The 22523-nt window shown below is 58.5% G+C and overlaps 4 protein-coding genes across 8 annotated transcripts; 2 read left to right on the plus strand and 2 right to left on the minus strand.

Moving 5' to 3' along the window:
- Positions 1-930: 930 nt before the first annotated feature.
- Positions 931-3356, plus strand: RPL29 (ribosomal protein L29). Of its 2 annotated transcripts, none has more exons than XM_036074929.2 (4): positions 931-1041; positions 1454-1498; positions 1793-1857; positions 2859-3356. In XM_036074929.2, exons 2-4 carry the CDS (start codon positions 1462-1464, stop codon positions 3240-3242), a joined length of 486 nt encoding a protein of 161 aa, XP_035930822.1. In that variant the 5' UTR covers positions 931-1041; positions 1454-1461; the 3' UTR covers positions 3243-3356. The 2 variants fall into 2 exon arrangements, with proteins under 2 accessions (XP_035930822.1, XP_035930823.1); XM_036074930.2 differs by lacking the exon at positions 931-1041 and adding an exon at positions 1217-1299.
- Positions 3357-5520: 2164 nt separating this feature from the next.
- ACY1 (aminoacylase 1) lies at positions 5521-18184 on the minus strand. Of its 2 annotated transcripts, none has more exons than XM_036074918.2 (15): positions 18046-18184; positions 9797-9908; positions 9066-9130; positions 8890-8994; positions 8446-8540; positions 8075-8151; positions 7892-7981; positions 7738-7794; positions 7332-7405; positions 7197-7246; positions 6938-7082; positions 6768-6836; positions 6046-6125; positions 5851-5911; positions 5521-5764 (listed from the first exon to the last, which is right to left on the minus strand). In XM_036074918.2, exons 2-15 carry the CDS (start codon positions 9888-9890, stop codon positions 5600-5602), a joined length of 1227 nt encoding a protein of 408 aa, XP_035930811.1. In that variant the 5' UTR covers positions 9891-9908; positions 18046-18184; the 3' UTR covers positions 5521-5599. The 2 variants fall into 2 exon arrangements, with proteins under 2 accessions (XP_035930811.1, XP_035930810.1); XM_036074917.2 differs by lacking the exon at positions 18046-18184 and adding an exon at positions 10307-10462.
- On the minus strand, positions 12080-16885 carry ABHD14A (abhydrolase domain containing 14A). Its single transcript, XM_036074921.2, has 5 exons — positions 16727-16885; positions 14279-14490; positions 13986-14101; positions 12639-12874; positions 12080-12433 (listed from the first exon to the last, which is right to left on the minus strand). The coding sequence occupies exons 1-5, from the start codon at positions 16808-16810 to the stop codon at positions 12251-12253; spliced, it is 831 nt and encodes a 276-aa protein (XP_035930814.1). The 5' UTR covers positions 16811-16885; the 3' UTR covers positions 12080-12250.
- ABHD14B (abhydrolase domain containing 14B) lies at positions 17588-21990 on the plus strand. Of its 3 annotated transcripts, none has more exons than XM_036074928.2 (4): positions 17588-17893; positions 18822-19057; positions 20260-20501; positions 20888-21990. In XM_036074928.2, the coding sequence occupies exons 2-4, from the start codon at positions 18847-18849 to the stop codon at positions 21065-21067; spliced, it is 633 nt and encodes a 210-aa protein (XP_035930821.1). In that variant the 5' UTR covers positions 17588-17893; positions 18822-18846; the 3' UTR covers positions 21068-21990. The 3 variants fall into 3 exon arrangements, with proteins under 3 accessions (XP_035930821.1, XP_077933746.1, XP_077933740.1); XM_078077620.1 differs by lacking the exon at positions 17588-17893 and adding an exon at positions 18250-18386; XM_078077614.1 differs by lacking the exon at positions 17588-17893 and having other exon boundaries at positions 18393-19057.
- The last annotated feature ends 533 nt before the right edge of the window (positions 21991-22523 follow it).

Below are 22523 nucleotides of genomic sequence, written 5' to 3' on the forward strand. Positions count from 1 at the left end.
TGTGAGCAGGCTGGGGGAACCTGGAACCGAACCGGGGCAGTGGGTGTGGAAAAGAGTGGATAGGTACTGGACTTGGGATGCAGCTGATCAGGGAGAGGATGGAGGCCAGAGTAGCCCTGAGTTTTGGGCTTGAACATCTGGGTGAATGCTGGTACTGTTCACAGAAATGGGGAAGGTTGGGAGGGACAGGGCTTTTATTGCTTTGTTTTGAGGAGGCCAGTGATCCAGATGTTTCTGTTTAGATGCATTAAATGTGATACGCCTATTGGACATCCAAAATGAGTTAGACCTTGCCCCCCCACCCCCCCCACCCCCCACAGTTCAGTCTCCACACAGCAGTGGGGGCTGAGGGCATTGTTAAAGACACAAGGCAGATCTTGTCATTGAAAGTCTTCAAAGGCCTTCCCTTCCTTTGGAAATAAACTCTGCCTCCCCTAGCCCTGGCAACTCCCTCCCTATCATTCACTTCTCTCCAAACCCATGGGCTTTTTTCTTTCCTGCCAAGCATGAATGCTTGTTTTGTTTTGTTTTTAAGATTTTATTTATTTGAGAGAGAGATCACGAGCAGGGGGGAGGGGTAGACGGAGAAGCAGGCTCCCTGCTGAGCAGGGAGCGCGATGCGGGGCTCGATCCCAGGATCCAGGATCATGCCCTGAGCCCAAGGCAGATGCTTAACGACTGAGCCCCCCAGGTGCCCCCAAGGGTACTTTTCAAAAACACGAGTCTGTCACTCCTTGCCTAGCATGCATCCCTCAAAGACTCCCTTCGTCTTCGGGACCTTTCACGAGAACTGGGTCCCAAGAGCTTGGTCCGGGAGGAATAAGCTACGTAAAACCTGAAGAAAGCAGGGCCAGGCTCATAGTACCGCCTTCGCGTCTGGCTTATACCCTCCGGGGCTTCGGAACCTTTCTTCCCGGCGCTGGGGGAAGCTTTTCCAGAAGTACCTTCCGGCCTCGACGACCCTCTTTCCCGTGCTGCACCGCGGCTTTCCTCTTTCTCTTTCTCTTCCGGTCCGAGGTGCTTCGGGAGCCGCGGTCTTCGGTGAGAATCGGCCGCGCGGTATCGGGAACCATCCGCGGCTCCTAGCCGGCGGCCGGACGCAAAACCGGGAAGGACAGGGAGGCCGGCTGCATGGCTCTGGGGAGCGGAGGGCGCGGGTGGTGCTTGTGGGTTCTCAAGGAGTGGATGGGAGAGGGAGAACGCGGATTTGGGGGAGAGCGCAGTCTGGTGAGGGAGGGTTGGTTTCAGGGCCCTCTTACCCGAGTTCGGGAGGCCGGGACCGGCGCCGGGTCGTGCTGAGTAAGTGGAGGCCGGGGGAGGCCGCAGATGCGGGGCCCCTGTGCTGCAGCTTCATTCTGGCTTCTGGCCTCACGTCCTTCCTGATCGGGGCGGCAGTGGGAGGCCCAGCCAGCCTGGCGAGCCCCCAGCCCTCATCGCCGCTCTCCTTCCCCAGGTGCAGACATGGCCAAGTCCAAGAACCACACCACGCACAACCAGTGTAAGTTCCCCCGGCCCCGCCTCCGTCTCACTTCGGACCCTGGCAAGGACTGGGGACGCTCTGGGCCTGGGGCTGGCTTTGTTTTCGGCCAGGATGACCTCTGGGTTGTAGTTTAAGAAGCCAGGGGTCCTCCTGAGATGCCCACAGTGCTTTGCATTCAGGGATAGGGGCTATTCCCGCTCTCGAGAAGACCTGCTCTGGGAAGTAATGGTTTTCCCAGGCTGGCCCGCTGTGATGTTGTGTGGTCTTATTAGAGCAAGTCTTGTTTGGTCTAATACCTTTGCTTCCCCGCAGCACGAAAATGGCACAGAAATGGCATCAAGAAACCCCGGTCACAAAGATACGAATCTCTTAAGGGGGTGAGTGAGAAAGGTGTCCGTTTGGCCCCCATCGCACAGCTAGAGCGCCTCCTTATCTCTTTCCGGCTTCAGCATCTGCCTGAGCAGCGACTGTTAATGACTGTCCCTCGTCTTGCCTGGACTACCAAAGCCCACAGTTTTTCTCTCCAGCCAGCTTTTGCCTGGACTTCAAGTTCTGCCAAAGCCATAATAAACCTTTGCTTGGCTTTTCCCGGCCCAGATTGTAACTCCCTAGTCAGGTGTAACCTGCCTCCGGAGGGTAGTTTGTCCCCCTTGCTTATCCAGAACACTTCAAGGAGAGAAAGGGCCTTACCTTTGTGTACCAGGTACGCTGTGAGAGCCTTGCATTCCACCAGCCTGTGGCCTTGAACTGACCTCATGCAGGGCTTGGGGGCAGCTTTCCTTGCTGTGCCAAGGAGTTCTCAGCTGAGAAGGCTGAGGCCGGAGGGTCTAAGCAAGAGAACGGGGTCCTGTCTGTCCCCTGTGCCCTTGGTCTCTGGTCTGTGGAATGAACCATTAAATCTCTGAACCTCGGTTTCCCCATCTTGGTCTCTTTTTCAACCTCATTTGCTGTGTATCTGTTGGACCAGGCTTGGTGCTTAACTGACACCTTCCTTTAAAGAGGTGGGGCTGGCCCTGAGGGATTTCAGGAAAACCTCAGCCCTGCAAGCCTGGCTGATGGGGCAGCCTTCATTTGTTCTTTCCTTCTGCGCTTGGCCTTTGAGCTCAGTTGGGCTCTGGGCATGTAGCCCTGAAAATATGGTCTGTATGTAGCATTAGCAGGGTGGAGTGGTGGCTTTGGGGGTTGTACATGTTTCTCTGCAGGTAGTTTGTAAGGGGTGTGTATTTCAGCATTTAAGTTTGACTTGATGTTGTCTACGCCCCCAGTAGGCCTTGGCTGGAGCCCAGTAGTCTCCTGGTACAGCTATGGAGAGGCCACCAGCGGTGGCTTGAGGCCCCACATGCTGCACTTAGAGCCTGTACCTTTCCTTGCCTTCCAGGTAGACCCCAAGTTCTTGAGGAACATGCGCTTTGCCAAGAAGCACAACAAGAAGGGCCTGAAGAAGATGCAGGCCAACAACGCCAAGGCCATTAGTGCACGTGCCGAGGCTATCAAGGCCCTTGTCAAGCCCAAGGAGGTCAAGCCCAAGATCCCAAAGGGCGGCAGCCGCAAGCTCAATCGACTTGCCTACATCGCTCACCCCAAGCTCGGGAAACGTGCTCGTGCCCGCATTGCCAAGGGTCTGAGGCTCTGCCGGCCAAAGTCCAAGGCCAAGGCTCAAACCAAGGCCCAGGCTGCGGCTCCGGCTCCGGCTCCAGCTCCTGTTCCTGCTGCAGCTCAGGCTCCCAAAGGTGCCCAGGCCCCCACAAAGGCTCCAGTGTAGAGGCTTGTGTCTGCCAGTGTGGACAGGACTGGTGTGACCCCTGGGCTTCTATCTGCATGGGGCTGGTGTCCTCCTTTGCTCTTTGTACAAATAAACCTGCGGCAGGCTCTGTCACTTGGCCTGTGTCTGTGGTCCAGAGACGGGTATGGGTGGGAGTCGGGGGAAATGGGGCCCTGGAGTACGAGAAAGGGACCTAGTGAAAGACATGGTGGAGGGCCTCAGGGAGGCTGGGGCACGTAGCCTGCTGGATTGGTCGGTCTGGTGAGGAAGGAGAATTCCCAAATATCCTGATAAGTCTTGAAGTTTACCCCGGGGATAAAGAGAAGGACGCTGCTGAGTTCTACGCTCCGGCCCGAGGCGGTCCAGCGTACACAGCCAGCGTCCACCACTCTGGGTTGTGCTCGGGCCCCGGGACGCAGGGCAGTGGGGGCACTGCCTTGTTAATACAGCTGGGCCGGACCTGACTGTGCCTCCCGGATCAGCTGCTTCCTCTGCAAAGTTACAGCAGCCAGTGAGGCGAGTGGTATAGTGGTCCTAGGCATTGTGGAGGCTTTCTGTAGGAGCTGCCAAGCATGTCACCGTTCCTGGGCATGCAGTCCTCGAACTAGTCTTTTGAGTATGGTTGTCGTGTAATTTGTGGACCAACCTTGGCACATGGGAGGTTCCAAAAGGGTTGCACTTCCTAGAGCACCTGGGTGGCTCAGTTGGTTAAGCATCCGGACTCTTGGTTCTGACTCTTGATTTCAGGCTCTGGTCATGATCTCAGGGTTGTGGGATCAAGCCCTGAGTTGGTCTCCCTGCTCAGGAGGGAGTTTGCTTCTCTCTGTCCCTCTGCCCCTTGCCGCCCCCTGCACATGGCACACACACGCTCGCTCTCAAATCTTAAAGAGGCAACAGGTGCATCCCATGATAAATGGTCCCTCTTCCTCTGAAGTAGGTATTATTCTCTTTGTTTCACAGGGAAGGATTGTTTGAGATCATGGAGCTCTGGGATGTAAGTAGCATTGGGACCCAGGCAGCCCATGCAGGACCCCAGAAAGTTTGCCCAACCAGGGCTGGGCTGCTAGCTCATGACGGTCATCCTGGCATGCTCTGGGGGGCCAACTGCCCATTACCAGGGGATGTCGGATAGGTGGGGTCTTGAAATGGACCAGGAACAGGTTTTATGTCCTGAAGGTACTTTGGCCCAGCCTGAGGTCATCAGGTCAGGTGGCTTCCAGTGAGGCCTGTGTTCTAGTCCAGGACAGGGCATGAAGGCTCCTTTCCCATCATCCTGCTGCAATCTGAAGGGGGAGGCCAGACCCCAGGTCAGGGGCTTCAACTAGGCTTACTTAAGGTCACAACCAGGTTGCTGTCAGCTTCCAGCTCCCACACAGAGCCTCCCTTGTTCCCTAGTTCTTGAGTCTCAAATCTTGACTCCCATTACTTACAAGCTATGTGGTTTTGGGCAAGCTGTTCTAGCAGAGCTGCTAAAGGGGCTCAGTGAAACCTGCATCCAGGGGCTTCTGGGAGGGCTCAAAGCAGATGGAGCTGGCCAAAGTCCTGGCTCCTCGGCAGAACTGCACGAGCAGGGGTTGGTACTATCAGGACTAAGCCTGCAGGCCACAGAACCAGGCTGTGGACTTCCCTCTGGCCACAACAAGAACTTCAAAACCCAGCCCTCCCTGTCTCTCACCCCATGCCCGTGGGGGTCCAAACAGGACTAGATCAGATCAGCTAGAGGAGCAAGCTCAGCAATCAGGCCATAGTGACTCTTGGTCCTGCCTGGAGCCCCCTACCTAGCAGGGCTGACAGACTGAAGCCTCACTCAGCACACACTGATCCCTGCCCCGGGTGTAGGGACCCTAAGATGAACATGCTAGCAGCCGTGGCTTGCAAGCTCTCCTACCTGCCCCACATCTGGCAGGGCCCAGCTGGCCTCCGGCTCTAGTCCTGTCTCAGGATCCTGAGTGTGTCCCCAGAAGTGTTTCCCTGAGATCTTTGCTTTGGTTTCCTCCTCAGAGTGGTGTCCCCGACCTTATAAGTCAGATAAGGGCTTAGTGGCCACTGAGAAGAGGAACTATGGTCCCTTGGCACTGGGCACAGACATGGCCGGGTGGTACTGGATGAGTGTGCTGTGTCGAGGGACACAGAGCAGCATGGGGCAGTGGGGAGGCACCCAGAGCCAGGCTCAGTTTTCTCATCTGTGAAACGGGGATGGGAATCGCATGTCCCCAGAGAAATGACAGAATCCCCGCTCCATGAACAGAATCCCTGCTCTTAGAACTTCAGAACTGGCCTCTGTCCACACACAGACTTTATTGTTGGGCGGGGGGCAGAGGGGTCCTTGACACTGGTCCGGTGGATGCTCCTGGGACTCAGCCGTCACTGGGCAGGGCAGGCACGCTGGCCAGGGCAGGCAGCAGCCGTGTGTATATGTCAACCCCACGGAGGAACACGGCCTCATGCAACCGCTCATCGTGGTCGTGCAGCAGCACAGGCGTGCGGTTCATGGGTGAGAAGCCCAGCGCGGGGACCCCCACCTGCAGGGGGCAAGGAGAAGCCATCAGGAGGAAAGCCAGCATCCAGGACCGCCCACCCCCCTGCCCACCCACTGCAAGCCCCTCACCAAACGGAGGTAGCGGCTATCCGTGGCAGCAGGGAAGATCTCTGGCTCCAGCGTGAGGTTCCTGCGGAGGCAAGAGCCTGGTGAATGAGGAGGCAGGGAGGGGAGAGCGCAAGGGGAGCATGGAAAGGGTGAAGGAAGATGGAAGGGAGGTAGGAGAGAGGAAAGGGGAAGAGAAAGGCAGGCCAGTGTGCTCACATGTCCTTGCAGACCCCGCTAAATGCCGCCCACCAGGGGTCTGAGTCATCAATAGATGTCATTCGGGACTCCGTCCACTTCTGGAAGGAGGGGAAGGATAGCAGGATCAAGACAGGGCCTGGACAGCTTGCCCTCTTCTTCACAGGCCTGTCCGTGCCTGCCACAGGCACCCATTCCCCCCACCCGCCACCCCAGCTTCCACCCACCTACCCAGATAGCCAGCTGGCCAGTCCAGCCGCAGGCCCTCTTTCAGTCCCTTACAGGCCACAGGTCTGGGACTTCGCCCTGCCCTTCATCTACTTACTTCCTGTCCAGCTTTCACATCCTAGGCCTCTTCCTCAAAATGGCTCTCCCAGACCTCTCAGACTGGCCAACTACTTGTTACAGGTTCTCAGAGTGCAGGGTCCCACCTTTTCCTGAACCAAGTGTGTTCATACTTATATAAAAGTAATACATTAATGTTTAATTCAGGTCTATTTGTCTCTTCATGCCGTAAGGACTATGAGGCCATGAACTGTGTCACTTTACTCCTACGGCATCCCCAGCACCCAACAGTGGCCTCCACAACGAACGCCTGTTGGTGAATCAAATGTGTCCCTCGTAGCTAAAGAAGCGCCCAGACGTATGCAGGCACGCTGAGCACCCACTGCCACGGTGGCACACGCCTGGCAAGCCCAGTCTCCCTGCTCCCACAGCTCCCGACCGTAGGTCCCGGCTGATACCTGAGCAAACTCGAAGGTGACCCCCTCACCAGCTGCCCGGCACCAGCCCTGCAGCTGCTCCTCGAAAGCCTGTGAGAAGGGAGACGAGCTGACCTCTCAGGCTCTCCCTGAGCCTCCAGCCTAGGACTGAGAAGCCGGCTCCCTGCTCCAAACCCAGGTGGAGCTGGCACCTTCAGGTCCACATCCGGTGCCACACGGAAGTCAAAGCTGGCGCTCAGAGTAGCAGGTACCACGTTATAGGCCACGCCGCCCTCTAGCTTGGTCAGGTTCACGGAGGTCACAGCTCCTGCCTTCAGTTGGGGATTTGACCGCAGCCTGCGGTGGGGAGATGGGGCAGGGGCAGCAGGGGGAGCAACAGATAAAGAGCCTCCCTTCTCTCTTGCAGGGCCGGCCGCCCAGACCCCCATCCTCTTTCCCGGGCTGCCTCACCTCTGCCTCTCCTTCTCCCGGAAAGCCAGGATTGAGCTCACGACCTTGTGCTAGGAGAGTGCGAGGTGGGATGTGAGAGTGGCCCCAGGATAGAGCCCCGGGAATTCCCAAACTCCCTCCCTGTGTGCCACGCACCAGCTTCTCTGCTGCTGTGTCCTCGATGAAGCATGAGCTGTGGCCTGGCTTCCCGGTGCTCGAGATCTGCACCCCTGGGAGATGAGGGAGAAGGGGGTGTCTTCAGCATGGGAGGGGCTGGAAAAGTGATCAGCCTGGGGGTGGGCCCCAGTCTTCGCCTCATCCCAAGCTCCTCCGGCAGGGTGGTCTCCCTTAGAACGCACGGTGGAGAGCTGGTTTCTGCCCATGGGGGGCTACCCTCAGAAGCTCAGGAAGGAGAAGCCCGGGTAGGAAGGGGCTGGGAGGCGGAGGCTCTGGGTTCAAGGCCTACTCAGGCCCTGACCTGCTGCATGACTCTTGGTAGGCTGCCCCTTCTGGCCTAGCACCCCACCACACAGTGACACCCTCCCTCCAAGCCCATACTCACACCAGGGGCTCCGCTCACTGTAAAAGACAGTGAAGGCATCAGTGGGGTTGGCCAGGCCTGGGGAGGGAAAGGGGATTCAGAGGGTAGAGTGGCCCAGCCACTAGCAGCCTCCATATCCCCTCCTCGCCGCTCAGGGGCCTGCCACCCTGCTCACCTTCATCCAGGGCGAAGCCAGCCTTCAGGGCCTGGAACTCGGGCCGCTGCACAAACAGCTCCATGCCTTGGTGACCTCCAACCTCCTCATCTGTAAAAGCAGCAGGGACATGAGATGAAGGAGCTGCCCCTGCCACCACATCCTCCCCCTCCCTGAAAGTGTCCCTCCCCAAGCCACTCCTACCTGGCACAAAGGTCATGTGGATGGTTCTGGGGAAATGGTGGCCCTCAGCCTTCAGCCTCCTCACAGCCTCCAGGTACCTGAGGGGCAATGACAGGGTGTAAGCCAGGGCTGGGGGAGCCACCAGATGCTTGGGCGGGCAGGCTGGAGCCCTGGGCCCCTGCAGCCTGCTCTGCCACAGCCTGGCAGGGGACTCTGGGAAGTCTCTGTCCTTCACTCTCCCTATCCATGTGATGGTGATAATTCCTGTCCAAGATAAAGGGTCAAGATGTTCCTTGGCCTTGAGGCTCTCCAATGACACCCACCCCAGGCCCTGGGTCAATTCAGTGGGCCAGTAGGGACATTGTGGGGGACAGGAGATGGAGGACACTCACTGGATGCTGACACACTTCATGTCCTGGGCACCCCTGGCGTAGATGTAACCCTCAGCATCCTTGAAGGCCTCAAAGGGGTCATGACTCCAGTGCTCCTGGGGCAGAGAGGAGAAGAGGGACCCAAGCCCCAAATTTAGTCATTAAGCTACTCTGCTTAACTGTGGCCCTGCTCTAGAAGCCTACCCTAGGGTTGGGGTGACAAGTGCGGTGGTGAAGAGGGCTGAAGAGGGCAGCTGACTGCAATCCCTCATCTCTGCTCCCACCTCCACCCCCACCCTGGGCACAGAATGGACCACTGGGCAAAGGCTGCTTGAACGGAGTAGTGTCCTAAGAGATCGGGAGTCAGTTTCAGGACAAGCCCCCGAGGCTCCCTGGGGTCCAATGGGGGGTCTGCATCATCTTTGCGTACCCCAAGGCCTGCGCCGCTCCCCGCGCCCCACACACCTTAAAGACAGGCACCACATCGGTGTGGGAGTTGAGTAAGATGGAGGAGAGCCTGGGGTTGGTGCCTGGCCACGTCAGAATGGTCACCACATGGCCAGGTGCCACCTGGAGAGGACCAGGAGGTGAGGAGGTGCCCCGGGGCCACCTCCCCTCCCCATGCCGGGCCCCAGGCTCACCTCCACTTTCTGACAGCCCAGGCCCAGCTGGCGGGCTCTCTCCTCAAGGAAGGCCACGGCAGCGCCTGGGGACACGGAGAGTCTTGGGGCTACTTCTGCCTACCCACCCCTCCCACCGGCCCAGGCAGAGCTGGGGGTACATCCAGAGAGGAAAGCCGACCCTGAAAGGGGCTGCTGCCTCCTCAGTGCAATTCCACATTGCTCGAGGACACCTGCATTTCTGTCTCCAAGGAAGAATGTTCTCTCTGGCCAGTCAGTGACCCTTTGTGGAAGGTCAGGTGGAAAGTCCACAGTTAGAAACAGGAGTGATGGCTCTCTTCCTCAGGGATGGGAAAACTGGCGCAGAGGCATGAGATTCACCTGATGTCTCCCAGCTGGTAAATCAGGGCAGGGGTTTGCACCCATGTCCACCATTCCCAGCCACCAAGGTTGATTCCCTAAGGGCTGTGGTCTTTGTCCTGCCCCGGTAGGCTTCTGGAGCTTCTTCCTTGAGGCTGTCCGGTCTCCCCTCCCCTCCCCCTCCTCAAACCCCGGGGCAGTGAGGTGAAGTTGTTCCTTAACCAGCCACCAGAAGTAACTCTGGGTGCAACACAGCCTGGAGGGGCTGCTGAGCAGTCGGCTGGCCTGGGGAATGGCTAGAGGCGTGGAGGTGCCCGTTTGGTGGGAGTCTGGTGTAGAGCAGTCCCCGCCCCGGGACCCCACCGCAGGCCCTGGAACGGCCGCGTTCTCACCGTAGTCGGGCTTGGGCTGGACGGTGCGGATGCGCAGGTACTGGCGGAAGAGTGTCACGGACGGGTGCTCGCCCTCGCGACCTTCGCTGGCCATGGCGCTGCGCGTGGTGATCTAGGGGCAAAGCGAGTGGCTACCTACCCCTCCCAGCCGCTAGGGCCCAGTGGACTCCACCTACCCACGGCCCTTCCTCAGGGCGGTTCCCCGTACGTCCCACAGGGAGAAGACACCCCGTTTCGGAGCCCCCATTCTGTTTCAGGGGCTGGGCTGGCCGCTTTCAACACATTTCCGTACTGAATCGGCCAAAGAGCCCCAGGAAGTTCGTGCCTCTGTATGCCTAGTTTCCAGACGAGAAAGCTGAGGCTGAGAGGTTCAGAGACAGCTAGAGAGTAGCTGAGCCGGGCCTGAACCCTGACATTGACTCTCCCTACCCTCCTCAAAAAAATTCTCCCAACTGCCCGGATTTTATGCCATGTAACCCCAGATCCCTTTACCCCTCTCCGGGGTCCCACCTCGCTCTCCGCCGGTCTTGGGCCCGCGCTTGCCTCTCAGCTCCCGCCCGGAACTGTGGCCGGGGCTCAGGGTCCTGCGAGGTCGAGGGCTCAGAACCGCCCCGGTCCGCCCACCACGTGGCCGGACCGGATCGCGGGGCGGGGCGAGTTAGGGCCAGCCACCCATCGTCTCTGCTGCGGCGACGGCGAGGGAGTCTCCGCCCGCCCCAGGTTCCAGCCTCCTCTGGGGTTACGGGATCCCTCTCGGGCACCGCCCCCGCCGCCGCCTGCTCCGCCCCGGCGGCCGGCCCCGCCCCCGCCCCCGCCCCCTCAGGCCGCGCCCCGCAGGCCTGGGCTGCGAACTCCGGGTGGTCCCGCCTCCGGAGGGCTCTACCTCCTGCAACCTCCAGATTGGGCGGGAAGAGAGGAGAGCAGACCCTTGACACGAGAGGCTGCGTCTGCCCCCTCGGGCGCCCTTCACTCTTGGGGTACAGCGCTGCAAAGTCCTGCCAGAGCTGGCCCCTGCCTGCTCCCGCACCCCCTCCCGCGAGTCTCTGACTTCTCCCCTTTCCGTGTCTCAGCTCCTCAGGGAGGTCCTCCCTGACCGCCTCAACCCCCCGTGTGGAGAGGTTATTGGTCAGTATCTGTCCCCTCAGACTGCAAGTTCTAGGAGGCTGGCTGGTCCATGTACCCACAGGATTCTGTCGCTGGCCGGGCACAGAGCGGTGTCAGAGCGGACGCCTGGACACGTGCCAGGAGCGGAGGATAAATGGGCAGAGGGGCACATGGTGACTTCGTGTGAGATCGTGCAAATGTGCCGCTGTGGGAGCTAATCCAACAGCGTGTATCAGCATGTATGACCGCGTGTGTGACAATACGAGTGTGAGATGGTGGCCGGGTGTGGCAGCGTCTGCGTGACAGAGGATGACACAGTGAAGGTCACCGTGAGGCTGTATGACCGTGTCAGAGGGGGGGATGGCACAAAAGCACACATGTGGCATACTCTTGGCTGACCCTGTGCCAGGCTCCCTGGCTCTCCCGCGGCCACCGGAGAGGGGGGATAAAGAGGCACAGGTGTCCCACTGGCCACCCCCAGGCTGCACACGGTTGTAGCTGCCCACTTGTGTGCCTGGTTGCGCTTTGTACTCTCGGCCAGTTCTGGCCCCCGCTACAGGGGCTGAGTCGGCGTGGGGAGAGGCAGAGCTGAAAACTTCAACCTCTGTGCCCAGAGGAGGCAGGCTGGGGGGGGAGGGGAGGGGAGGGGAAGGGGGGGGTCCGTCCAACCCTCCTGGGGTTTAAGTCTGATCTGCTTGCTGACCCACACATTCCCAGGGGCAAGCAGGCTTGACAGTTCAGCACCAATGCTATGTTAATTGTTAAATCACATAACCACTTCCGTCCCTACACATCCTGATCCCTTAGGCCATAGGTCCTGCATTCCTGACTCACTGGCTCAACTGCCAGACCCTGGATTTCCCACCAACCCCAGGGATCACACAGCAGTAGTAACACCTGCTCGCCCTGACCCCCCTCAAGCCCTGTGAGGCCAAGCGCTCCATTTACCCAGACTGAGTCAATTCTAAAACCACGTTTTGAGCCAGGTATTACCATCATGCCCATTTTACAGGTGAGGAAACTGAGCCACAGAGTGGTGAGGGCAGCCAGCTAGGAAGTAGACCATCCCAGGCTGCTGAAGCCTCCCTCCAGCTCCCAGCCCCAAAGCAGCCCCGGACTTGCCTCTCACTCCCACCCCACCTGCTGCAATGCCAGGAAACAGGACCTGACACTCCCCGAGCATGACAAAAATGTGTTTCTTTATTGTGCCTGTGAGATGAAATGAGAGGTCCCGACTGGGCCTGGCCCTCTGGCCTCCACCCTCCAATCCCAGGGGCTGCCTCCCTGGTGGGGCGCTGGTCCAGACTCTCCAAGCTCAGGCCAGGCCTGGCGCCTGGTCAGTGGGTGAACTCAAGGCAGGTGGTCAAGGAAGGCGAGGAGGACAAGGTGGAAGTCTTGCGGCTTGTGGAGGTAGCAGGCGTGGCCTGCATCTCGCAGCTTCACCACAGAGTGGTTGGGCAGGTGGCGGAGCTGCCGCAGCGACTCCCGGGCCAGGATACGGTCCAGCTCCCCATACAGGATGAGAGTCGGGGTCTGCAGGGCAAGGCAAGGGGCTGTGATCCTGGGGTCTGACGGGGACTGACCCTCTAGCTACCTCCGTAGGGAATCTTTCCCAAACACCCCATCTCTTTCTATCCAGATGAGGCCATGTGTCCTCCAAGTGAGACCTGAGTCCTTTCCCCCCATGACTCGAGCCAGGGATAGGAAGCCGGACCTTTGGAAACCCTCCTTCCAGTACCTTCACGGCCCAGAATTGTTCCTGGGTGTAGTTCTGGGTGGAGGCGGGTGCAATGGGCACAAATCCACGCAGCTGGTGGTGGCCTCGGATCAAGAAGGGCAGGGCGTAGTGGCCACTCAGAGAGGGGCTCACCAATACAGCATTGTGCACCTCCAGGTCTCGCAGCACTCGCTCCAGCAGCTCCGCCCGCCCTGCCTCTGTGCTTGCCTCCTTGGAAGGTGCCGAGTTCCCAAAACCTGGGAACAGCAGGAGGCACCAGCTGAGGGAGGCTGGAAAGGAACCCAGGACTTCCTGACCACCACAGTGGGGGAAATGGCAGAGGCACATGGCAGCGCTACCCCCAAACTTCCCAGAAGCTGTTTTTTGTAATGGGATAGGTCTGCTAGAAAAGCATCTTTCAAAACTAAAAAGATTGACAATATGCAGTGTTGGGGAAGATGTGGGGAAATGGGCACTTTCATCCATGACTGATGGGAGTATAAATCCATGTGGCATTTTTGGAGGGTAAGGTAATATTTGTCAACATTTAAAAAATGTGCATCCTTTGACCCATCAATTATCCTTGGTAGCTACCCTACAGAAATTATTGCCTCCATGCTCAAAGAAACATGTCCAAGGTTGCTTCAGCTTCATGCCTCAAGCATTTCCACAGATGCTGAAAACTCAACTTACATATCCATCAGTGAAGGTATGGGCAGATCAAACCTGTCCATCCTTCTGACAGCACACAGTACAGAGAGGGAGATTCATATTGACTGGCCCGCTCTATGAGATGTGGTATAGGGGGAGAAAAACCAAGCTGCAGAGAGATCTGCTAAGCAGACGGCACACCAGTCATGTTTCTAACCTCACCACACAATCCCGCGTATTGTCTGTCTTTCTATATATGGAAATGCCCCGAGGGGGTCGGGCACCCCCAAACTGCTGGGAGAGAAATGCGGCATGGGTCTCTGAGGGCGTCACTCTTGCTTGATTTTTAAAGACAAGAATGATAGCATAAATCATTTGCATAGCTACAAAACCGAAAAGCTACCTAGTTTGTCATAAAATGTCCAGTGAGATCTCTCCGTGCAAGCACTTGTGAAGTGAGTCACGTTTCTATTTGCTCTGTGACATGCAACAGTCCACATTCTAGTTTTCAAGGCAGAAAATAAAGACACAGACCTTTTAGTATTGCCATCTTGTGTTGCGACCTACCACGGCTTGTCCAGACATTGCGGTCCGATCCCCACCCCCCAACCCAGCCATACCTTAAGGGTTTTCTACCCCTCCAAGTCCTTCCCTGGGAAGCTGCCCCTTGTACCTGCTGGATGTTGCCTCCCTAGACCCCGGAGTGGGGGCTCTCACCTGGGAGGTCAAGGGCCACGGCCCGGTAGCCCCTCTGCGCCAGCAGCTGCAGTGTGCCCAGCTGCTCCCACGTGTGGGAGTTAAAGGCCTTTCCGTGGAGTAGCACCACCTCCACCCTGTGGGCACACAGGGGAGTGTGTGTCCTCGGGGTCTGGAAGGGGGCCGCCATTCTTTCTTTCTGGGCTTCTCCCACTGCCCTCCCAGGCCCTGAGCACCCTGAGTTGAGCTGGGGTCCCACACAGGGACTCCCCTTGGACCTAGGCCTTCCACTACGCCCTGAGGTCAGCACCCACCTGCGTGCCCGGTGGAGCGGCAGCACCTCGCGGTAAAAGATGGGGGAGTTGCCAGGGGTGAGACCAGCCAGGACTGTGACATTGGGGCCTCCCCAGAGCCAGGAGGTCTGCTCAGGGGGGCCTGGCAGCCCCACGTACAGTAGCAGCATGAGCAGCAGGCCCAGGCCCAGCAGGGCTACCTGGGACCGGCTCATGGAGGTCTGTACCACAGTCTGGAGGAGAGGAGAGGAAGAAGAGGCTGGGGCTGTGTCCCCACCAGGTCCCCTGGACCCCATCCCCAAACCCCACCCCCAGAAGCCCCCAGCAGAGGAACAGCTCAGCCCTTGCCCTTTCTCCTGCTCTGAGCAGGGGTCTGAGGGTTCACATCCACTGCTCCACGCATGCTGGGGTGGGGGCTCAGATACCCTGCAGCCTGAGAAGGAGCGTCTGAGATGTCCCTGGAGACACAGCATGCTCATCATTGTGCCAGCTAAAACCACTTCCGTTCATCAGGTGCTTATGAGAGCCAGACCCTGTGTTTGGCCCTTCACATACGAGGGCTCACGAATCCACACAGGAACACTGGGGAGCAGATATGAATATAGTTCTCTTGCAGATGAGGAAATAGGCTCAGAGAGGTAAATTCTTTTGCCCAAAATGCAGAATAGCAAGTAAAGGAACTGGGATTTGAACCCAGAGCTGGGCTGCTAACCACCAGGCTACGCTGAGCTTGCCAAGGAAGAAACCATGGGGCTGGGAGGTGAGGGACGAACCGGAGCCTTGCTGGTGGACAGAGTAGTGAGAAGCATCAAAAGTGAAAGACTATGTATAAAGCCCCATCCCACTGACAGCATGTTTGGAAATGGTTCTTCTTTTTTAATCACATTGCATGTAATAGTGCTTAAATCAGAATGTGTTTTCCAATTGATGGAAATAGTCAATGCTCTATCTCAGCTGATATTAAGCGGGAGGAGGGCTCGTGGAGAGTATCCGGGATGGAGAAAGGCTGAGGGGAATGAATGGGGCCAGGGAGGGGCATGGTATACCTAGAAATGGAGGCTGGAGAGATGAATGCTCCCCCCACCCCCTCAGCTTCATGACCTGCTTCACGGACTCCTGCAGTCTGGGTCCTTTGCCTGTCCAGACAACAGACATCAGGACCCAGGACCCAGTTAGCCCTGGCTTGGAGACTCTGCTTTGCCACTTCCTGGCTGTGTGTCTTCAGCTTGTCAGTAAAATGCGGGAAAGGATCACTTTGCATCAGCCCTCTCAAGTTTCCTGTGATATTTCAGGAATACTGTGGACTTGACCCAGGGCTGTCCTGTGATCATTTCTTGGGCCTAGAATGAGTACACCTGCCTTATTCTCAGATTCCAGTAAACACATCTTTATGGAGTGCCAACTGGGTGCTGGCCCAGCTGGAAACCCATATTGGGCACCACCCTCCTCTCCTGGGAGCTTTAGGGGATGTTTCCCAAGCCCCCACCCCCAGGCTCCCAGTCCTGGGGTGGGTGGGCGGTGGCAGCCCCTCTGATGCTGATGGAGAGCCAGGAGCTGAAGGGAGGAAGAGGCCGCTCTTCTCTTCCTTCTGACCACGAACAGCAACCTCCCACTGGGCATAAGCCTAGGCTCCCAACAGTGGCAGAATCCCTGCGGACCTCTTCCTTGTGGGGAGCCTGCTGCAAGGGAGAGGCGGGACTTTGGCCGTTGCCTTGGCAACCTAGGCAGCTGGTGCACTAGACCATGGTGGTGGGCAGCAAGCCAGCAACCCGGCATTCGCTACAGATACGAGAAAAGGCGTGCGGTCAGGGAAGCTGTACCCAACTTAGGTCCTTGGCATACGTGTGGACAATGACACACAGGTGTACACACGTGCACACAAACATCGAGTCTCGTCCCCACATACTTTTCTTTTGCACAAGCTATTCCTGGCACGGCGGGTACAGGCAGCCCTGCTTGGCCTGTGAGCAATGGATCCCTTGAAATGCGTACCCTCAAAATCAGGCACACAGTCAGCCATCAGGAAGGCAGACGGACAGACACATACACGCTTTCAAAATCATGCTGACCCTCAAATTTCCAGCACACAGTCATATACACAATCCTAAAACACACACGTACAGGCAAACAGACACACATAGCCTCAGAAATACACACGCACAGGTAGATACACACCCTCAAAATCACATGTACACAGAAACGCACATAGCATACAGACACAAGCGTACAGACAGACCGACACCCCCCCCCAACGTAGGCGCGTAGAAACAGACAGACACCACATCGACACACATCCAGATCCCGCAGAACGCACGCAAACGCCTGAGCGCACACACAACACACCAACACATGCACACTCGCGCCTGCCACTCCCGCAGGACTCTGCCCCAGGGCTCCGGGGGCAAGGGGCGGAGCCAGGATGGCCCGCCCCCGGGCACCCTGCAGTCTTCACTCCCCGGGGACACTCACCGGGCCGACCGGGATGACCGGGCCGGACACCCCAGGGCGGGCCCCGCCCACGCGGAACCAGCAGCCAAACAGCGCCGCGACCATTGCGCTGCCTCCGCCGCTCTGCAGGCTGCTGCGGGGACCAGGCGGCGGGGCGCGCAGCCAAGGAGGCGCGCTTGCGCAGTCCGCAGTCGCAGGCCCCGCGCCTCCTAAACCCACGCAGGGGGGACTCCAGGCGGCGCCCGAAAGCACGTAGGCCCGGCCCACTATCCAGATTTTCCGGATTGTTCTCAGCCCGAGGGCCAGGGGAGAGCCACCGGCTTCTCCCCACCAGACCATCTCTACGGTGGGTCAGTCCCTCGTCTGTACAGAGGGTTAAGGATAAGGATTGTCTTAAGGACCACAAAAGATGGGTCAAGCCTTAGCACAGTGTCTGGAGAGGAGGCGTCGCTGTTTAATGTCGGATATTATTGTCACTTGGCAACTCCAGGTCTCAGTCCAACCGCTTCCCCAACCCCTACAAATACACAGGCGCACACACTCGGTCACAGCCCAGGGTGGCCTGTGCCTCTTTCACTGCTCTTTATGGCACCTAGCCTGGTCGGCGATGTGTGGCCAAGGCCAGGCGTGGCAGCCAGGCCGGGTACAGGAAGGCAGCGCAGGGCACGCAGGACTCACTCCGTTATAGACACCCTGCCAAATAGGCAACATCACACCCATTCTACAGGCCAGGAAATAGGCTCGGAGACGCTGTGAAAACGGTCGAGGTCACCTGGCTGGACTTGGGCAGAACCTCGCACTCAAAGCTGTCTGGCTTCACTGCGTGCCTGCGCACAACCCTGGGCCTGGGCAGGGTCGGGAGGAGGAGGGAGCAGCAGGGATGAGACCCTACGAGCCCTTCTCCGCAAGCCGCATCATGTGCATCTGGGGCAGGCTGCTGCGGCCGCACCCAGCCGGGTGCTTGGAGCACATGGGGCCGAGGGGCTTGGGGAAACCGAGGCCGCTGTGACAAGAAAGATCTAGCGGCAGCGACCGGCCCTGCGACAGCTTGTGGCCACAAGAGGGCGTCCCGTAGCACGGCCTGGTCTCCGCCCTCGGCCGGGCCACTTCCCCGCTTCCCTGCCCCGGCCCCAGTCGCCGCCAGCACTCGCCTGCCTCTTATCTGCGCAAGCCTACGCAGCTCCCCAGGTACCGGCCCTGCGCCCCCAGACCCTCTCGTCTTCTGTCCAGTGAGATCCCACCCCCACCCAGCCCAAGTTCCTCCCCTTCCCATCTCGGCTCCCCAGGTCCCCTCCTCGGGTCTGCCCCCCCCCCGCCCCCACTTTCCGTGTGCGCCTTACCGGGCCCAGCGAGCCAGAACCGAAGTCGGCGGAGGGGACCGAGCGAGCCGCCGCGGCGCCGATGACCGTGCGTCAGAGCGTTGGGGCCCAGCGGGCAGCGCGCTGGGTACTCCGCATTCCTTGCGGGCCGGAACTCCAAAGCCTTTCCCAGCTCTGCGTTCCGGCTTCCGCCTCCGGAAAATGGGTTTTTAACTCCAACCCCGACCCCCTCCGGCCTGCGGGGCCAACCTACAAACTGTAACAGTGCCTTGAAGAGAACGAGGTCGATAAGCAAAAGAGCTGCTTACTGTCGACTGAGCACTTATTATGCTCACTATGTGCTAGGAGCGGTGTCCAGCGTGGTACGTGCGTGAGCTCATTTAATCCCATCCACCACCTAGGAGCTGAGTACTATTGTATTATCCCCATTTGTAGAAAAGAAGAATTAACAGTGAGGACAATAATCATAATGGGAGCTGCATGTATTGAGTTCTAAGGGCAGGCACCCTCACTTGTCAATTCTTTTTTTTTTTTTTTAACTCATTAATTCTTGAGGTAGGTTTTATTGCCCCTTATTCCAGAAGAGGAAACTGAGGCCCAATGCCACACAGTTGAGTGGCAGAGGCATAAATAACACCTCTGCCTTCCTCATCTGAAAGCACGTGGAGAGTTCTGGTAGCCTCCTGGAGGCCTCCTTGCTGCTCCCGGAGGGACACCTGCCCTCTCTGTGGCAGCCTCTCCGTCCCATCTGGGCAGGGGGTTCTGTGGCTCCTTATCAGTCTGGCCTTGAACCACAGGTGCTTCACCAGTACAGCGGCAGGGATGGCAGGAGTGGAGCTTCACGAGGGCACCATCCAGGTGCAGGGCCAGAGCCTCTTCTTCCGAGAGGCTCGGCCAGGCGGTGGGCAGGCTGCCTGCTTCTCAGTTCTGCTGTTGCATGGCATCCGCTTCTCCTCCGAGACCTGGCAGAACCTGGGCACGCTGCACAGGCTGGCTCAGGCTGGCTACCGGGCTGTGGCCGTGGACCTGCCAGGTACTTCCGGCGCAGGCTTCTGGACCGGGGTTGTGGGGGCCTCACTGGGGGACTGGGCACTGGGGCACTGGGAGGACCTAGCCAGGCTAGGCCCCCCCAAGCTTGACAGGGTGCAGTGCCCTTGGCAAGGGCCTTCCAGGTTCTCTGGTCTCGATCTGGTTGTGGTCTGGACACCGTCCAGCTGCTTCTAACCAGGCTGCCCAGGGCAGTGTCTCAGCGCCTCTGAGCCTCTGTTTCCTCATCTGTGATGGGAGGTACAGATTTCGGGGGTTGGCTCTAGTGAGAATGGACTGATATTACGTGCACATGTGGCCGGTACCCAACACCTAAGACTCGGTGCTCAGCCAAGGGGAATTAAAATCTTTTGACAGAGCCATAACCATAGGCTCTGCGGGAAGCCCGAGGAGTGAGACTGAGTCTCCTGACACATGTGGGGGCGGGGCAGGGCCTGGTGGGTGGCTGAGCCCCCAGGCATGATCCCAGATACAAAGCCCTGAACTGGGTTCTGGAGTAGGGGAGGGGCAGCCCCAGCCCACGGAGCCAAGTATGACCCTGTAACTGACCTGCTACCCCTCCCAGGCCGTGGCTGACATGGTTTCAGTGCCCAAGTGTGGGCCTCCAGGCCCAGATGGGATTGGTTCGGACAGTGGGTTGGACTGATCTTCCAGGTGAAGGTCTTGATCTTTTGGGGGAAGGTGGGGCCTGACTAATTGGAGGGGAGGTACATGTGCAGAGCCAGCTCCTCGGCCACTGTCCACCTTGCCAGCCCTGGAACAGGTGCCTCTTAAGCAGTTAATTCACTTCATTTTCACCACAATCTGAAATGGCAGATACTTTTTTGTCTCATTTAACAGATGGGGAAACTGAGCAGCTGAGAGAGGGGTGAGGAGACTTTCCTAAGGTCGTGCAGATAGTTAAGTGGAAAATTGAGACTTGGCCCCAGCTGTGTTGGACTTCAGAGCCTGATCCTTTCCAGGACACTCTACGGCTGGGAGAGATGGGCACAGACATAGAGGGAAATGCCTCATGCTTGCCAAAGATATGACAGATCTAGGCTGCTGTAGGAATAAACTTAGGCACGCTGTGTGCTGCTGGAACCTGGCACAGAGAGATTGAGCTAGGAGGGCTTCCTGGAGGAAGGGACTGTCTCTTCCATTTTCCCACTCAGTGCCCTTGTCTTTCTCACACCTGAATCCCTGCAGGCCTGGGGCGCTCCAAGGAAGCAGCAGCCCCTGCCCCTATTGGGGAGCTGGTCCCCAGCAGCTTCCTGGCAGCTGTGGTGGATGCGTTGGACCTGGGCTCTCCAGTTGTGATCAGCCCATCGTTGAGTGGCATGTACTCCCTGCCCTTCCTCACGGCCCCTGGCTCCCAGCTCCGGGGCTATGTGCCAGTGGCCCCCATCTGCACGGACAAGCTCAGCGCTGCGGACTATGCCAGTGTGAAGGTATCCCTGTGTGGGAGGCTGAGATGCCCCTGCCACGAGCAAGAAAGCGTCCATCCTGGGGCCTTTCCTCAACTCAGGGCAGGGTAACCAAGGGGTGGCTTCCGGGGGGAGCTAAACTACCAAACGCTGCCCTGTTGGTTTACTTAGCAGCAGATTACTGTGCCTTGGCCCGCGCTAAACCATGTGCTGGGGCAGACAAAAATCCATGCCTCTGTCCCTCAGGAGCTGGGGCCTCTTCGATCACCCACTGGGCCAGCTTGTCTCTCCCCCTCATTTGGGGTGGCCCCAGGGAGAGACTGAAGTGGTGGTGGGGCTAGACCTGACCTCTAGGAGGTTGGGGCTGGTGTGGCAGATCCCTGTTTACTGTTTCCCTTTTGTTTCTCTAGACCTCAACTCTTATAGTATATGGAGACCAGGACTCCATGGGTCTGACCAGCTTTGAGCACCTGAAGCAGCTGCCCAACCACCAGGTGTTGGTCATGGAGGGGGCAGGGCACCCCTGCTACCTCGACAAACCTGAGGAGTGGCACACAGGGCTGTTGGATTTCCTGCAGGGGCTAGCATGAGACCCAGCCCTGCTGATGGGGTGGCTGCTGGCCTGCCTTGGGCTCTCTCTGTCTCCTTCCTCCCTCCATGGGTTCCTGCTCATCATGTACATGCAACAGGTGTGTCTCTGTCTATCTGGGTTCTTGTCTCTGGGGTCTGTCTTTTCCTCTTCCTCTTTCTCTTGCAGTGACAGACTAAGGAGGTGAAATCAAGAGGAAAAACCTCAGGAAGCAAGAGACGTAATCTGGTGGAGGGTAATCCATTAGATGAGCTTCTCCTATAAGCTTTCCTGTTCGCTCGCACCCCTTACTCTGCTCTGTGCAGCCTCCCAGCCTGCCTCCAGCCTTTTCCTTCAGCTGCCCTCCAAGGCACTCACACCTCCTACTCCTGCTTCTTAGACCACAGATACATCCATGCCCACACGCATGCTTACACATTTAGAGCCATCCATGTTCCCAGATGTGACCCTTCACTTGGGAGCAACCACACAGGTGCGGGCAACTCTGGACTGACATGCACAGTCACCTACAGCTTTGCATTGCATGCATTCACACACATGCATTCTTGCGCTCTCACACAAGCATTCACATGGGCACATGCACCCTCCCAACCATGCAGAACCCCACTGTCCAGGGAGGTGGGGACCCTAGGGGCCAGCCCTTGCAGGAGGCCCTCTGCCAGGTTTAGGAGTGGCCAGCCCTGAACTCCATTCACCCACAGGTTGCAGCTGGCCCCAGACCAGAATTGCCACCCAAAAGGTGAGGGCCACCCTTTGGAACCTCCGATCTCCCTGCTTTTCCCCCTCTTTCTGCGTGCTCCACACCTCCCCAGGTTATTAGGCCTGGATCTGCTCAGCCAAGCTTGTTTCCTGTTCTGAGGTTTGGGGGTTGGGGAGACAGAGACTGGAGAGTGGAGGTCGGTGAAATAAAGTGATGCAATTAGACCCCGCAGGCTCTCACTGTCTCTGGAGCGCCGCCCCTCCCCCCGCCCCCTGGGGACCGGCACTGTGGGCCCTTCCCCCACCCTGGCGGGACCAGATGGTCCCCCTGCCCTTTGTCCACCCGGCCAGATGGAGGGGAAGGGAGATTGGATTCCCCTCCCCACCCACACACACACACCCAGGTGCCAAGAGACTCAGCTGTGGGGGGAGGTGGAGGTCAGTGGGACCAGGCTGAGCCGATTACGGGGCGAGGGGGGGAGAGGGGGAGGTAGATCGGCTCCCCAGGGGGTACGGTGGGGGAAGGAGAGGGCTTGGGGACCGTCCAACTCCTCCCATTCTCTAGCAGAGTACACAACTGCGCCGCGGCCCTTGCGACCCTAGCCCCAAAAAGGCATTCTGGGGGTAGCTTTGGGGGGAATGGCGGGGCGGGGTGCACGGGATCACACCGCTCTCAGGCCCCTCCTCCAGCCGGTCCGGTAACCTGTCCGGGGCGGACAAGGGCCGGGCCTCGCGGAAGCTGTGGGTGGCTGAGGGGC

Source organism: Halichoerus grypus, chromosome 1 (assembly GCF_964656455.1).
Source record: "Halichoerus grypus chromosome 1, mHalGry1.hap1.1, whole genome shotgun sequence".
Lineage (NCBI taxonomy): Eukaryota > Metazoa > Chordata > Mammalia > Carnivora > Phocidae > Halichoerus > Halichoerus grypus.

Excerpts from the sequence above, each read along its gene's own strand:
- ABHD14B (XM_036074928.2), top strand. The coding sequence starts at position 18,847 with ATGGCAGGAGTGGAGCTTCACGAGGGCACCATCCAGGTGCAGGGCCAG. Across the intron at positions 19,058-20,259 it reads TGTGGCCGTGGACCTGCCAG|GCCTGGGGCGCTCCAAGGAA; the intron begins GTACTTCCGGCG and ends GAATCCCTGCAG. Across the intron at positions 20,502-20,887 it reads CGGACTATGCCAGTGTGAAG|ACCTCAACTCTTATAGTATA; the intron begins GTATCCCTGTGT and ends TTGTTTCTCTAG.
- ABHD14A (XM_036074921.2), bottom strand. The coding sequence starts at position 16,810 with ATGGTCGCGGCGCTGTTTGGCTGCTGGTTCCGCGTGGGCGGGGCCCGC. Across the intron at positions 14,491-16,726 it reads CGGTCATCCCGGTCGGCCCG|ACTGTGGTACAGACCTCCAT; the intron begins GTGAGTGTCCCC and ends CCTCTCCTCCAG. Across the intron at positions 14,102-14,278 it reads CCGCTCCACCGGGCACGCAG|GGTGGAGGTGGTGCTACTCC; the intron begins GTGGGTGCTGAC and ends GTGTGCCCACAG.
- ACY1 (XM_036074918.2), bottom strand. The coding sequence starts at position 9,890 with ATGGCCAGCGAAGGTCGCGAGGGCGAGCACCCGTCCGTGACACTCTTC. Across the intron at positions 8,541-8,889 it reads ATGTGGTGCCTGTCTTTAAG|GAGCACTGGAGTCATGACCC; the intron begins GTGTGTGGGGCG and ends TCTCTGCCCCAG. Across the intron at positions 5,912-6,045 it reads AGCGGGGTCTGCAAGGACAT|GAACCTCACGCTGGAGCCAG; the intron begins GTGAGCACACTG and ends TTGCCTCCGCAG.
- RPL29 (XM_036074929.2), top strand. The coding sequence starts at position 1,462 with ATGGCCAAGTCCAAGAACCACACCACGCACAACCAGT. Across the intron at positions 1,499-1,792 it reads CCACACCACGCACAACCAGT|CACGAAAATGGCACAGAAAT; the intron begins GTAAGTTCCCCC and ends GCTTCCCCGCAG. Across the intron at positions 1,858-2,858 it reads GATACGAATCTCTTAAGGGG|GTAGACCCCAAGTTCTTGAG; the intron begins GTGAGTGAGAAA and ends CTTGCCTTCCAG.